The sequence below is a fragment of the Ascaphus truei genome, chromosome 13, assembly GCF_040206685.1.
Source record: "Ascaphus truei isolate aAscTru1 chromosome 13, aAscTru1.hap1, whole genome shotgun sequence".
Classification (NCBI taxonomy): Eukaryota; Metazoa; Chordata; class Amphibia; order Anura; family Ascaphidae; genus Ascaphus; species Ascaphus truei.
The window spans coordinates 12,770,394-12,787,154 of NC_134495.1; the positions used below are offsets into that span (position 1 = coordinate 12,770,394).

Genomic DNA, 16,761 nt, shown 5'->3' on the forward strand with positions numbered 1-16,761 from the left:
ACGGAAAAAGCCATCATCTGGAAATAGAACAGGGACAATGGGCATTATGCTGAAAGCAACTCAGGTGAGGATGAAGTTGGACTTTCAAAAGGATAAACATGACATTGCTTCTTGGATGATCAGAAATCTGAATGTGGCATTCTTACTTGCTTATTATTTAAAGGAAAGTAAATGGCAAGTTCCTGGTGAATTTAGAAGAGAGACATTTCTCCAAGTCCCTAGAGAGATTTGCCATTATAATGCTAGTCAAGTTTGTTGAGTAACATAAATTAAGTAGAAATAAGAGTAACTAGGGGGCCGATGCAGTAACTTGCGAGAAGGCTGAATTTGGCTGTTTTATTGCGAGATTGGCATGTAGTATGCAGTTGATGGCGGTATGTGTGCGAGTTAACTGAAAAACGGCATATGCAATTGTTGCCGGAAATCAAGCGCCGGCGGGGTGGCGAGAATGGCTATTTCGCCATATTAAGCAGCACGCAGAATTCAGTAGATGCCGAGTAAGATCTCGGGGGTGCGCGGGAGAAACTCCTTGCGAGAAAAGCGCCAAAAAGCTGCGGCACCAACAAGCAGGCGAGAGCCGAACATTTCTGCTGCTAGTGACATTGTTGTGTCATTGTACTGTTGCTGCTGGCAGCGCAGCTTCAATTGTATTACATGTCATTCAGAACCTGTTACATGTGTTGTTTATAATAAAATACATTATTAATGTTAGCCAAAGGTGTCTGTCTTGTGAATGACAAGAAGCAGGTATGTTCCTAAAACTATCTATTGAGGGACAGCGCTGTGAAAGCCTTGCTAATGTCACTAGCAGCAAGAAACACACTGCTGTGAGTAACAGAATGCGTCAAACTATCATGAGGTGATTTTTTCATGTTCAAAAGTTGCCGCCAAATTCTTCTTCAATACAGATACATGAAGTGATTCCCCACTTGCTGCATGCACGGGTTACAGTACACACAGCAACTCACTGACATGTACTGTAAGCTTTGCAACAGAGTCCAACACACAGACACAAATGTACATGAAATGTCACAAGACACATGCACACATGTATCACCTCTTGACATGTCAAAGAACAGAAGACACAACTGTAGCACTGCACCAGGTATGTTTCCAAAGTATCTAATTAGGGACAGCAGTAAAAGGTTTGCTAATGTCAGTAACAGCAAGACACTCACTACTGTGAGTAACTGAAAGCTTTAAGCAAGAAGGAGGTTTTTTTTATTTATGTGCAGAAGTTGACGCCACATTCAAGTGAAATACGGATACATGCAGTCATCCGCCACTGACTGCAGGAACTCGCAACATGTGCAACTCACCATTGTATCTCACAATCGCCATTTACTGCATTTAGCGGCAAATTCCCGGCAAACACAGGAGATTTAAGCGCGCTGCCGACACACACATATCGCAAGTTACTGCATCGGCCCCATAGTATCAATCTATCTTTTCTCTCACTCCTTGCTCAGTGATGTGCAACGGACGTATTGATATTCTGGTTTAGATGTCCACATTATGAGATTCTGATCCAATATTTTTTTTGGGGGGGGGGGCAGTTATCACGAAAATGTAGTTAATTGAGAAAGATTCAAATAAACCACGTTTTAATTGCAGCCTTTATGGCTTCACTTTAGAATGGAGTTTGTGAGCGTTCAAGGTCAGTCCATGTAGCAGGTCAAATAACATTTGCATTTTAAACATCACTGTAACCAGATATTTTTAGAAGGATGAATTTATCTATACAGTAACAATTTTACTTATTGGTCTCCTTTTAAAAATGTATATATTTTAATTTTCTCGAGGTCCGCTGAATTCAAGCGTACCAGGCATCAGATACTTTGGTTTAGTGTCTGGAGAAGGATGGTTTCATAATTAGTAAAGCAAATAAAAATATCACTTGTGAGTACATTCACGTCTCAAACTGGTCTGCAACCGTGATCAACCCTTTTTTTAAGTGTCCAGCAGCTACTGTCACTCAGTTTCATCATAAGGACGGCCCCTTTAAGCACTATTTATCCATTTTAATTTCCATATAGGACTTGATTTAATTTCGGCCATACTAGCTACTCAGGTGTTCTCAGTAACCAGCTACTCTGACTAGTCAATCAAGTGCAGAGCAGAGCCACAAAATGAATGAAGGGGATGGATAATCTAATTTATGAGGAGGGGCTAGCTAAAATAGATTTGTTTACATTATAAAAAGGGGTGTCTAAGAGGGGATATGATAACTATATACAAATATATTCGGGGACAATACAAGGAGCTTTCAAAAGAACCATTCATCCCAAGGGCAGTACAAAGGACACAGGATCATCCCTTAAGGTTGGAGGAAAAGAGATTTCACCAGCAACAAAGGGAAGGGTTCTTTACAGTAAGTGCAGTTACAATGTGGAATTCATTACCCATGGAGACTGTGATGGCAGATACAATAGATATGTTCCCCAAAAAGTTGGACATCTTTTTAGAAAGGGATACAGGGCTATACCAAATAAGTAAATATGAGAAGGATATTGATCCAGGGAGTAATTCGATTGCCAATATTTGGAATTTATTTTTCCCCTTATGAGATATAATTACATGATATTTCAATTGTTTTTTTTTGTTTGCCTTCCTCTGGATCAATATACAATAAGTACAAATATAGGATAAAGTATCTGCCGTCTAAATTTAGCATAGGTTGAATTTGATGGACGCATGTCCTTTTTCCACCTCATCTACTATGTAACTATGCGTGCCAACATTAACCCATGAACATGGCTGTAAACCAAGTTCAAGATCAACAGACATTTTGAGTCAAAATGAACTAATCTGTAAATGCAAAGCCCCCACAGTGGAAATGAGGCTGTTCAAAAGACTTTGAACAGAAACCAAAATAGCACACATCCAGCCACACTATTTAATTAAAAGGGCGATAACATTTATAAACAGAGCAAGGCCAGCCAAATGTTTAGGGAGCAGGTTTCACTCCCTTTCGCAGGACTGCAGCTCCGCTCAGCAATCTTGCCGTTCACAAAAGGTATATTGATGTTGCCATCTGGTTTGGTAACAGCACGCCGTTTGGCACTTTGCCCAAAGAACTGGAGATTTACACGCAAATTAATTTTTTTTACACATGGATTCCAAGGACCTATGTTACCTTGTTATTGGTCTTCGAAGGGGAAACTACTCCAAAAAAAGTTGCGGATAGGGAATTCAAATGTTGAAGGTCTCAGAGAAATCAGAGGTGCTGACCCCTCCCCCCCCCCCCCCACTGCATGTCCCAATGTCCACCAACCCCTCTCCATTCACAAGTAGTCGAAGAAATGATAGTTAACGGAAGTACTCTACTGTTGGGTTTAAGGCAGGGGTTGTCAACTCCAGTCCTCAATGGCCAACAACAGGTCAAGTTTTGAGGATATCCCTGCTTCAGCAGTGAGTGATTGAGCCACCTGTGCTGAAGCAGGGATATCCTGGCCACAACTGATTAAAGGGAATGGAGGTTGCATAAAATGAAGATGGCAACCTGCCTTTGCAAAAATCTGTGTGTTCTTTTATGAGATTTACGACACTCCTTTCACGAAGCCAAAGAACCCATCACAACGTTTCTTCACAGATATCATATGCGAGGTCCTGCAAACATTCAGCCACGACCACCAAGTGAAGAGCAGTCAGCAGGTTCTTGTTGGCAGTGAAACAAGATCCATCTTGCATATAAAAACACCAGATGAGATGTGTGGACTCAACAGGCAGATCAGTGTCAACTCTTAGCCATCCTTGCAGTTCTGCCATCTCAGATGTGATGGGTCATATTCTATTCCTTCCCAGGATAAAAGGACAGAAACCCTTTTGAAAAGCGTCTCCTTGAAAGTCATATTTGTGACATAGAGACAACACCTGAACTGCAAGTAGGGAAATATTTTATTGAAACATCAGGGAAAGTATTCTCAGCCATTTGTAATTTGAGTGAAGAGTACCAAAGTCTTTTCAAATGTGACAGACGTATGTGTATACACAGAACACTAGTCACATCTCTCTCTCCACACACACACACACACACACACACACACACACACACACACACACACACACACACACACACACACTCACACACACACACACACACACACACACACCTGTTTAACCTGACAAGTTGGATTTATGTACACGCACTTGAAATGACACAGTTTAAAATAAGATCATTATATCTGCTTTCACAATCATTCCTTGACCTCTCTCCTATGCCAGCACAGGCTTCTCCCTCCCACAAATCTGTTCTACATAATTACTGAAAAATAAAGCAATAAAAATGCAGTCACCTGCTATCAATTGGTCACATGTTGGCGGTGATTCTGGAAAGCAGCAGTTCGACCAGACAGAAGGTTTACTAAAGGAATAGCATGTATAACTCAGGGGCGTTCAACTGCAGGCCTCAATTTATTTATTTATAAAATATTTTACCAGGAAGTAATACATTGCGAGTTACCTCTCATTTTCAAGTATTGTATGTCCTGGGCACAGAGTTAAGACAAATAATCCATGGTTACAAATAGAGTTACATAAGTGAGCAGGGTTATACATTATATACAAGACATTGCATGCACAGTTACAGATAATATATATTATGGGCGTATGAAACAGTTACAGACCAGATTAAAATGGGAGGCAGCCTTAGTTTTGAAAGAACCTTCCCCACAAACAGGTCAGGATATCTCTGCTTCAGCACAGGTGGCTCAATCAGTCCCTGCTTCGGCACCGGAGGCTCAATCAGTGCCTGTGTCAGCACAGGTGGCTGAATCAGAGACAGCCTGTGACTGAGCCATTTGTGCTGAAGCAGGGATATCCTGGAGGCCCGACCTGTTATGGGAGAGGGTGGGGGGGAGGGGGTGGGCTTGAGGACTGGAGTTGAGCTCCCCTGGACTAGCATGCCAAGTTCTACCTATCTTCACTGTTTCTATATGTATCACCTTTAGAGTCTGTTGCTACATGAACCGAACCATGAATCACCTGCTTGCTTTACAGACATTGTAGTATTTGTACCTAGAGAACGTCTCTCGGGTAAAAAAAAGCCTATTTTTGCATTACAAAAGTTAGGTGACAATTATTTATTTAAAAAAAAATATTATTGAATTATTAGTAGTATTTTCCAGTAAATAAAAACACCGCGTGTGAGCACATGCACGTCTCAGACAGGCCTGCGACCCTGCCCTTCCCCATCATCTTAGCAAACAGCGCTTCCACTGCAGCCAGGGATTCTGGGTAATGACGTGCAAATGAGCACACCGTGAGTCACTCTTTACTTCTTATCCATTTTAACATGGGCCCCTATAAGCTTATGCCTGCCGCATTACACAGATTTTCAGCACAGCCTGGGTTACAGAAGTGCAGAGCCAGTAACCCTACTCACGGTGGGTATAAAAATTTTTTTTAAAAAGCGACAAAAACCCTTTTTATATAAACATTTTACCAACGTGGCAGATGCATATTAGCAGTACTGCTAAATTCATTGGGAAAAGTGTGTATTCCACTTCCATTAGGTTACTAATGAGGCTTATTTTTCACCCTTCTGGTTTTAAACAACAACAAAATAGTTTTATGCAGGTTTCCGGGTTTTATCAAAACCTGTGTCAGCTTTGCAATATACAGAGAAATGGGCAAAAGTGTTAGAAGTGTGTATAAATAACTCTACAAGTAAACATCATGCTGCCTTTCAGGTTTGTTCATATATTGACCATAAACTAATGCGCTGGTCTTTAGAGCCGGCTGCCAAAAGCCTGTCTCTAGGAGTGATTTGATCGGAAAAGGACAGGCAGTGCACAGCTGCCGAGTGGTAGTCTAAGACAGCCAAAGACTTCATCTTCTTCCACCCAAATATCCGGATACGATGGTCCCAGCCGGCTGTAGCCAAGATCTTTTTGTCCTGCCGCAGGCGGACTTCAGCAATTCCTGGATTGACGAGCGCTTGTGTTTTGTAAACCTCAAGAAACAGAACAACAGTATTAGATCCCATGGTCATGTATTTCTAGTACATATGCAAAAGCAGCCGGAGCACAACGAGAACGAGGGTAGGAAAGGCAGCCGATTAGGGTTTGCAAGAAAGTTTAAGAGTGACTAGCACAAGGTCACACAGACGGTACTGATCTTGCTGGCAGATCTATCAGAAGACATTTTAGCTCGACCTCCTCTTCTTATTCTGCATTCTGCTTTGTTTGGTAAACAGCGTTTGTCACCAGCCATGTCTTTTGCTGCAGTGTCATGAATCTCTGTAGAGAGTATCCATCATTTAGGTTATTACCCATGGATTCTGCTGCTGGAGTGGCTGCAGTGTGCCCCTTTACTTACTTTATGTAAGAATAACGTGCCACGGTGTTGATGGTCATGTGATGTCCTTAGCTCAGGTACCTGGAATGTTAAATTTCCCCACCTCGTTTGCATTATTCATGGAAGAGTGGGGGGGAAGGGTGGGGATAAAACGAAAAATCTCTCACTGTGTCCATCATACATATCTAGGCACATGCATTTATTTTTGTTAACGGTCACCAAAGAGCATTAAGGGAAGGTCATGAGATGTAGCCGATGCATATCTGAGCAGATATATTGGTCCCACTACCATACAAAAGCCTCGATATACCATTAAATAATGGGCATTCCAATGTCGTTTCACATACACACTACAAATCAACGGGACTTTTCTTGGCTCTCTGGTGGCTCAGTGGAGAAGCCAAAATGATCACAAGAAATGATTGCTTAATAAATTGAGATCATGCACTATAATGCAAGGCAAAGATTGCACTATATATTATGAATTCATTAGAAGTAGCTGTGTTAGTGCAGTTGAAGTAATCATCGATATATTATAGAAGATGAACATTTTGATCTCCCAAAGGGATAAGAGTGAGAAATTCTGCACAAGGGCCATAGGTGTGCCAACATGGTTTTTTTTATGCCATTACCTTAAAGCCGCGGACCAACCGTCCGGGTTTCCCCCCCCCCCCCCTCCCTTAATATGTGCATCAATACAATCCACACAAATGATAAGTGATTAGCTAAGTTGCCGATCGATCCGTTCTCCTGTGATCGATCTGCGAAGATATGGCTCGGGGGTTCACTGAATTGCCGTCAGTGCAGCAGAAGAGGACCAAAGATACAAAGTTCTGTGTGGAAGGTCATTTGACCAGGCAGTCACTAGATACAATTATGGCACTTCAAGAGAAAGGCAGGGTTCAAAAAAGGGGTGTGCCAGAGCCTGTTTCAGAAGAGGAAGGGGATGTGACTCTGTAAATGGTTGCTATAGAAACAAAATAGGCTTGTTACATTATAATACATTAAAAATGTCAGCGTTGTTTTAAAAAAAAATGCTACAAGTATTTTCTCATAGTACAGAACGGATTAAAAAAAACAAACACATGTAGGATATTGCTTGGTCTGCAGCTTTAAACAAATTCTGCTTTGGCAGATTCATAGCATCATTGAGTTGTTGCTTTCAAGTGACAGGAGGAGCTTATAAAATAAACAAGTAGTAAACAGTCGCATATCTCAAAGAGCTCAGCCTGGGCCCCCGAGTTGTAACCGGCCTGTGATTAATTGGCTAAGGGCTATTGACTAAATAATTTTTCAGCCTGACAGTTAGTGCAAAGCTGGATGGCTGAAACGGAAGGCATAGTCCCTCCTTACCTTTAGGTTCTGTTGTTCATCAAGACTCCAGACACTCAGCACCGTCTCAGAGGATCCAGAGGCCCCTCTGCTCTTCTCGCAGTCAAAGTCAAGGCTCATAACGGGCTCCTTGTGGCAAGTGAGCCGGTTCAGTAATCGGTGTTCCGCGACATTCCACAGGGCAACCGAGCCATCCTCGTAGCCAACAAGAAGCAAAGGGCTAGATCCCGACTCGGGCTGTCAAAAGAATAAAAATACCAAATCCTGCATCAAATGGGGCGGCATGAAAGCAAACCAAAATAAATAAAACAAGCATTTTCATTTACTGACCCAATGACATGTAACTTCTGCCTAGTGAAACATCCTATTGCCTCAATTAAGTATTACACCAAGAAGCATTAATGGGCTGTGCAGTGCTTCCATCAACCCCACTTAAACCATGGCCTAGCGCAGGGGTGGCCAAATCCAGTCCTCAAGAGCTAGCAACAGGTTAGGTTTTCAGGATATCCCTGCTTCAGCACAGGTAGCTCACTCTTCGACTGTGCTGAAGCAGGGATATCGTGCAAACCTGACCTGTTGGTAGCTCTTGAAGGCTGGAGTTGGCCACCCCTGGGTCTAGCCGCTTCTTACCAAGGAGGCAGGAGCAATCAAATGCTGATTTCACAACAATCACATTTAGCCATGATTATAGATCCACGTTTTCAGCTGAATACACGCTTCGTAATTTGAGACTTCCAAAATATTCTCTTTAACCTACAGTATTTGTTTATTTTAGCAACAGCGGCCTGTAATCTATACACCACATACTAGGTTTTGAATTGGCCCTTGTTGCGGCGACAAAGTTAGGGGACCAAATCCGTTTGCAAACAAGCCGGCAATTAAAAGGTTAACTTAGTGTACTGTAACCAATCGGACAGCTAATTTGATTAATGATGTCACAGGTCAAAAGGGCATGGCACTCTGACCAGACACCTCATTTATTTTAGCCTCTGAAATAACTCATTGGAGAAGGAACTTCAGCGGATTGTGTGTCACTTTGTAGAGAAAAGGATTTATCATTTCACCGGAGAGAATTATAATACGCAGTCGGACAGGAACTGGTCAAGTTAAAAATAAAAAAAAAATACCCCAGGGGAAATTCAACTTAAAAACCTTGGCTGCTGCTAGAACGGTCATTTCCAGAACCCCCTTCATTTTACTGTAGTTTGAGAAATGGTAGGTTATGGACCATCCTTTTACGTAATAAATTAAGCCTTTGAAAAAAATACAATTAAAAAAAAATCATTCATTCAAATTCTGAATGACTCATATGCCATGATGTCCAAAATAGCAATACTGTATACAGACTGAGCTCGGCCGCACACAAGAATAGTCAACACCGCATGAAGGTGTTTCCTCCAAAACCTTGTGCTTCACCTCTGCAAATTAAATCACCATGTTCACTTCAGCTGCTATTCTTGTGTGTGACAGAACGCACCTCTGCTGTATACAAGTATCCCTGGCGTTCGGTGCTTGCTGGCTCGGTGGGAACCAAAGCACTAAGACGACGAGTGCCCACATCCGCCATTTTTTCTTCAAAATGGCAATGTCTCATTTGGAACAAAAATAAAAAAATCATAAGTCGCTCCCATACAGCCCATGTTTTGGCCTCTCCCAAAAAAAGGAATCAAGAGTACAGTTTTTTTTTTCTTCAAAACATCACCGTTCTACTTTTCAAACCAACACCATATTTAATCTATGGAGAAATCTCTTGGTGGTCCATTTAAAGATATCCCCAACACAGAACACATCTACTCTTCTCCATGAACAATACAGCATAGTGAAGACTCAATCAGGTTTGTGTTTCAACGCAAAGAAAGCACATCTTTTTATCACGCATGCATTATAACTAAATTCTCCTTGGTGCACATATTTGATTCAATTCAAGCTGATCACGGCCCTGTAGTTATTCATTCATCATTATGCAACATGGGACCATGTCCTCTACACGGTGCTTTCATTGCATTCATTTGAAAGCCTGTCCCTGGAAGCTGAAAATGCCCTCCCTCCCCCCCCCCCGTTAACCCCTTCAGCGGTTTAGGCTCTTGTCATACAGCGATGTGTTCCAAGCCCCTGTGGCAATTTATGGGTAAAACTATTAATTTCACAGTTCTCTACTTTGCATGTTAAACAAATTAATCTTCGCAGTTAATTTTCTGCACTTCCTCTTTGCCACCTCACTCCCTTAAACAACTGACAGCTAGAAAAATACCTGGAGGTTATAAAGCTATCAACAGCACATTTACAAAACAGCATGTACTTTGCAGTTTATCTTCTGCATCAAACTTTTCTTTCTTTTTTTTTACTCACAGCTTTTTTTTAACTGAACAATTACGTAGTTAGTTTGACAATAAATCAGACGCCTAAGTATAAAATTAATCTTGCGTCTGGTATACAATTATATGCAATACTCCAATATTAACTTAATAGGAGTCAGAGGGGTCTGCTACCACCTCCCAAATTTCACGTGCTTGCTGCTACGCCAATTGTACAGTTGTACATTACTTACACCAACTGCTTTTTCTCTCCACCTCCTGAATCTATACATGGCTATTAGTTGCAAGATTTACTTACCCTATGATATCATGAGTATTTACATTTAATCAATGTTTATCATTGCAGTGCGAGAGTGAAACATACATGTTTTTAAGCTTGTAAACTCTAAGGCCTTGGGCCAGTGCTGCTGCTCGGCACTAAGCCCCTGAAGCTGCAATGAGAGCGGCTTTAGCAGGGGCTCGCGCACACGTCAGCACGCTTGGGGAAGCGTGTGTCTGACGGAGTCTTGAGATTTTATTGCTTGCCGGAGCGCAGGGCCGGTCACGTGAGCGGTTCGCCCAATGAGGGCGAACCAGCTCCGTGACGTCACTGGCCCGCCACCGGCCCGCACCCTGACGGCGCGCTGTTTAAGGCCAGGGAAAGCACCGATATCCCTGAGCCTCAGCGCGCTCAGCACTGTTTGGGGCACTATGTCCCAGGCCTTATGAAAGGATTCCCCTCTCACAAGAGATTAATGTCTCTTGCACTTAAGCATATAACGTAATAATATAAACATTTAAGATACGTTGGATTTATAGGTAAATGTTAGCAAAAGAACACTCCTTGCACAGCTGATGTGGGCAAATGGTGATCCATGAGGTGCAAAATGTATCAGATGTGCAGAGATACCCAGCCGCCTCTGGGATACAATTAGAGACGGGGATATCTGGGGGGGGCGGGTCTGCCTCCGCTTCAAATCGGACGGTTCCTTTGGTCTGCGGAACAGTCTCAAAAAGGCAAATCCGCAGTTTGGGTATTTTTCATTTTATTTTAGAGAGCAATCCCAAATCCATGGGCGGATTGTAAAAATCCAGACATGGGTTAATTTGCAAGGGGGGGGGGGGAGGGGGAGGAGGGCAGAATCTCGCGCTGCGGATTAATCCATGTGTCGATGTTTAACAATCCGGCCACGGATTACGGAATCCCCGGATCGGAATCCTAAAAATCCGTCCGGATTGTATCCAATGGCAGATTTGGATTGATCCGCGCTGACTTTTTTTCAGTGCTCAAATAAGCAGATTCGGTCTTAAAAAAAACGGGTTTGGACTGGTTTGCCCATTTCTAGATTGTATCCTAGGACAGTACTAGCATACATGGATACATTGGTGCAATCTTGTGTATGTCACATCTATAACTTGCAACGGAGGAACTGAACCCAAAACATTGAGCCTTATAAATCCAGCATTTTAACTATGTCCTCTCCCATAGCAATAATGATTACCTGCCATAGCTTCATACACATGGCCATGCCCCATCTGTCCTCTGCACTAGGATTCATTGAACTGACAGTCTTCTTGGAGAGTAGATCCACAATCTGAACCTGCAAAAAAATGAAACAAGGCCGTTGGTCACCCTTGTTAAAATAAAAACTTATGAGCAGCTGACATGTTCACCCGTAGCAAGGAGATACCAATAAGGAACCCAGGCAGGTTTAAGGATCCCACTTAAAAAGACATCGCAGCTGATATACCCACACGGAGACACCCATACTGGTAACCAAGGGATATGGGGCATCATGCAAAGAAACATCCTAAACCCCCCAGGCAAGAGGAGAGTTTGCAAAGAGGTAGAGAGCGGAGAAAAGTCTATGTTACGGAGGTGTGAGAAGAAATTGACGTGGGGAGGAAGCAAGAAGTAGAGAGGGAGAAGGAAAGGAGATGGCGATCAGAGAGAGGGTATGGCGAGTTAGTGAAATTACAGAGGGAGCAAAGATGAGAAAACAATGGTCAAGTGTGTGACCATCACAATGTGTAGGAAAGGTGGTCCACAGGGATAGACCAGAGGAGGAGGTTAAGGAGAGCAAATGAAAGGCAGCTGGAGCATTTTGGTTGTACATAGGAATATTAAAGTCCGCTAAAATGAGGGTGGTGTACTCGGAAGAGAGGACACATGAAAGCAAGGCAGCAAAACGGTCCAGGAACTGGGATGCAGATCCAGTGGGAGGTAAAGGACCACAACACTGAAAGACAGGGGAGGAAATATGTATAGTGCGTGCTTCAAATGAGAGGGAAGGACAAGGGGGTATAACTTGGAGAGTGCATGGAGGAGAAAGCAGAATGCCTACTCCTCCACCACGTCGGTTTTCTGGTCACTGGGTTTGCCTAAACGAGAGGCCATTGTAACACAGTGCAGCAGGTGAGCCAGTATCAGATGGGGAAAACCAAGTCTCAATGATGCATCGTAGGTTGAAAGATTTGGAGAGAAAAAAAAAAAAAGGGTTGTGAACAGCAATAATAATGCTTTAGGACTGCACCCCGCTTCAAGATAAAGCCCTATAGTGACCAAAGATGTTGAATTAAATCCTGTACTGCCCCAAGTGAAAAATATTTTTGCCCACGAAGCAAAAAAAAACAAAAAAAAACCCAGCAGCCCGACTCCAATATCCTGACAACTATCATTTAAAACCTGAAGTTATGTTTATATTAGTGCTACTTATTAAGAAAAATGAGCGTTGGCTTTGCCTGAGGTTACTAGTGTTCCTGGGTGGCTGTAGTCGGTCAGAATGAGATACACGCCCTTTTTTAAATGTATCTGGCGACATGGTAAGAGTACTGAATGTAACTCATAAACGCAGCCACAAACAAATAAACGCCTGCCCCGTATCACATAACTTCGTATGATTCTTCTAACACATAAAATTAATCATTTCTTGGGCAGCAGCCAAAGCAGAAAGACTTACTGAGGCCAGAGGCCTATCTTGGCATTGGGAAGTGTTAGAAGGAAGATCTGTTAAGTAGCGGTGGGGGGGAGAGGGGGCAGGGCACATGGCAATTGTTACCGCTTCTTGGATGCCCATAGGGAACTCACTGGGGATGAAGGGTATGATAGCGATATGCACCATCACCTGCGTAGACTGTAATGGCAAATAAATATCGCAAAACTGGAACAATTTCCGGAGAGACTCACAGCCACCACCAGTCTAAGTTCTTTCAACACTAAAGCTGTCTCACATTTTAACCTGGTTTGTAACTGTTACATAAGACTATAATATATATTATCTGTAACTGTGTATGCAATGTCTTGTATATAATGTATATATTTGTTCACTTAATGTAACTATGTATTTGTAACCATGTATTGTCATCATAACTCCGTGCCCAGGACATACTTGAAAACGAGAGGTAACTCTCAATGTATTACTTCCTGGTACAACATTTTATAAATAAATCTGCTTAACCTAGCTACATGTCAACAAATATTTGACCTTCACTTATTCCTCTCATACATTTTGTGATTGCTCTTCCCAGAAAGTCACTCTGTGCCCCATACAGCCTTTTCTCCCACAGATTAAACGGTGGCTTGTTCTGCCCCATATACACGCTTTACAGACACCCTCCAACTAAAACGTACATACATTTCCATTGCCAATAAATTAATGCAATCACTCCAGTTCTGTATAAACGGCTTCCTTTTCTTGCCTTTCAGATGAACACAGGAGGAAAAAAAAAAAAAAGAGAGAGACTCCTAATGATAAAACCACGAGGAGACATGCATATAATATGCAGTGTCATTAAACCCATCATTAGTGCTGACATCAATTGGGGTTTTAATTCGTTTTTACAGGGAAGGCAATTGGGCGTATATGGCTACTTAGATTTGGAATCGTGCCGCTCTCTCTTCTGTTCAGGAAGATATCTGATTCATGGTTTTGTGAAGTACTCCAGACTTCGGGGAGCCTCTGTTCTCAGGTTCAGCCAGTTATGTGTAAAGGGGAGTCTCCAGGCGAGACGGTGTGTCGCAAGCAGCCAAACAATGATGCAGAAATTACAGACATATTTTCACTGCTTCAGTACCTTCAATGATGCCACATACTAATAGCTCACAAGATATATAGAGCATGCAGTGTTTTACACTAGACACAAATGGCTGATAGAAAGAGATCAGCCAAACAGAATCCCTTATCTTTTTCACTCAGGGAAGATACAAATAAGAAATGCATATCCCAGGGTCTCAATGATCGCTTAAAGGCCATTCATATTGAATATTATGCAAAAACTATTAAAATAAACTTCATTAGGCAAAATATAGGGAATATAGGGATGTGAGAGTATACGTACACCTCTTGAATGCCCTACCTCTCAATATCTGACCAGCACCCTCTCTATCCACCTTTAAGACCCATCTTAAAACACACCTGCTTAAGGAAGCGTACGAGTAGCTCCGTGGCTGATAATTAACACCTCATACATAAACCGTGGCCCCCTGCAGACACACTTACCAGAACGCCCTCCTACTGTCTCCGTACGTTCTTCCTACCAACCAATTAGATTGTAAGCTCTTCAGAGCAGGGACTCCTTTTCCTAAATGGTACTTTTGTCTGAAGCACTTCTCCCCTCTATGTGTTATTTATATGATTGTCACGTGTATTACTGCTGTGAAACGCCATGTACATTAATGGCGCTATATAAATAAAGACATACATACATACATATGATGTGAACTTAAAAGACAGATACTGGTGCAGGAGCTGGAACTAGGAACATGTACAGATATCAATTTTCTTCCCTTTATGTACCTGGTTGACACTATTTGTTACATATTTGTTAATGTTTGTTGAGCAGCAGGTATATTTTTATATTCCAGTGTTTTACACTAATAAGTAACAATGGCGATTGCATTTTAGTGAATAAACTCCTGGTAATTTTTACTGTCGTTGTGCCGCTTAATTGCTTAAAATAACGGTTAATTAAATACATCTTTATCTAAATTTCTTAATTGGATCCTCTTACCAAATTCTGTTGTATGGACCAGTCAGGCCCTTTAAAAACACTGAGGGGGTTATAGTATTTCTTACCTGCGAGTTGTCTCTTCCTGGCACAGCCAACAGGTGACCTTCAGATATGGTCTTCAATAAGGAGCACTTACAGAAGCCGACACTGGCCATATAAATGGAATCGGTCAGTTCATTCCTTCCTTCCGCTAAGTTCCAAGTACATATCCGCAGATCTCGTCCCTGACTGATCAACGAAACAGAGCCGTTATCACACATTCAAAAAACAATTTACCAAGAAGGATTCGTTGACATAAATAACTTTATTTCACGTATATCCTGGGTTTTATGGTGTAGACAGACATGCTTAAAACTTTCGATTTACAGCCATAACTAAAAGTACAACAAATGTCAACCTTCAATGTTCTAAAGTTGTTGGGGACGTCGAGGGAACCTAGGGGGAGGAAACTAATTCTAGACACGGGGAACCTGTTATGACAACGACAAATATAATTTCTTAATTAACCCCAGAGGATAGATTTAAAAATAAATAATCAGTAATCCAGCGTCCTCATTTGCAAGTGAGACAGGTGGTGTTCCCCAATCTTGGCCTTGGGCAGGAACATATTCAGGGTCCCACAATCTTTGCCCTTGGTAAAATAATGGGGGGTTGTTGGATTTCTTGAGTATCTGCTTAGTTTGCTTACAATTACAAGCCCAAGTGAATGAGCTATGAGTTTCTATGTTTCAGTTGCTAATTAAAAGTAACTGCTCTTAAGTGTGAATGTACTTCTGGTTTTCAATTGTAGAGCACTAATCAACATCCGACCTTCTACACTGCAAGTATATTTTCTGCTGTGAGAATCTCCCTCGGAACACAAAGTGTTGCTAATTATACTGCTTTTAACACCGTTACGATCGCTATTGCTTAATCTGGTTGTTCGATCCATTGCTTTAATAATCCACAAAATGTCAGTTGATTTCACCCCCGAGCGTGAAACTGTTTGTCATGTGGTTGAAAGAAGACTTGTTGTACACTTGTTACACTCCGTGTAATTGCATATTGTCCTACGGACCATTTAACCAACATGATATTACAGCTACAGAATTATTTACATTGAAAGACAGAATCCTTGCCCATCAAGCTCGCAGATATCTTGGCACTGGAATTACAGCCGACTTGGAAAGATCTGGACTACCCTACCAGTGGTGTTCAAACTTAAGTCTTATGTGTTATGAACGTGCTGCAAAGTACTAAAGAAACTTGGAGACAGTAGCTTTTGAATAGAACATCAAGTCCTGGAATTGTCAAGGAAAAGCAATAACTTGGTAATTATCTTCGGGGTAAAATTACAAGCAATTGCAAGTACATATCCAGCCCATGTTTTTCATTAAATAGATTCAATGATTCCATGAAAGATTAGATACAATGTAAGGTAGTTCTGCCCTCCAGTAATCTTTTGGTACAAGGAGCCATGAAATTGCTTCCAACACACTATTAAAAAAAAAAAAAAATGCTCTGTTGCAATGAGTTTTACATTAATAGTTCTTGGACAAACACCGTAAAATACTTTATATGTCCTCAGAGTTATGGATGATTAACTCTTAAATGCTGGAGGTGAATCCAATTAAAGCTGGAGTAAAGAATGAATATTCTAGTGGTAAACACACACACACACACAGCGTTTGCTGTGGGGAGAACCCTGGTTTAAATCTTGCCGCCAAACTCCTGACATTGGGCTAGTTTCAATATCTTGCAGTGCGTCAGACACCAAAACTAGTGACTATACGCTCTTTGGGGGACAGGCTCATGATGACTGCAAAATTGTATCCATGCACTGTAGCTT

General features: G+C 41.8%; 1 protein-coding gene and 1 long non-coding RNA gene across 6 annotated transcripts in view; one reads left to right on the forward strand and one right to left on the reverse strand.

Moving 5' to 3' along the window:
• Window positions 1-3,863: 3,863 nt before the first annotated feature.
• Window positions 3,864-16,761, reverse strand: part of GNB1L (G protein subunit beta 1 like) — a 37,303-nt gene continuing 24,405 nt past the window's right edge. For 4 of the 5 annotated variants that reach the window (XM_075568559.1, XM_075568561.1, XM_075568562.1 and 1 more), the window contains 4 exons: window positions 14,999-15,161; window positions 11,426-11,524; window positions 7,651-7,866; window positions 3,864-5,953 (listed from right to left, as the gene is read on the reverse strand). In XM_075568559.1, the coding sequence (XP_075424674.1) occupies window positions 5,687-5,953; window positions 7,651-7,866; window positions 11,426-11,524; window positions 14,999-15,161 (745 nt within the window). In that variant the 3' untranslated portion in view covers window positions 3,864-5,686. The remainder of the gene's footprint in view (window positions 5,954-7,650; window positions 7,867-11,425; window positions 11,525-14,998; window positions 15,162-16,761) is intronic. The other variant, XM_075568558.1, reaches the window with a different exon arrangement.
• Window positions 11,976-13,691, forward strand: LOC142464909 (uncharacterized). The gene is made up of 2 exons (XR_012787751.1): window positions 11,976-12,147; window positions 13,630-13,691. It is a non-coding gene; the product is annotated as an uncharacterized LOC142464909 (long non-coding RNA).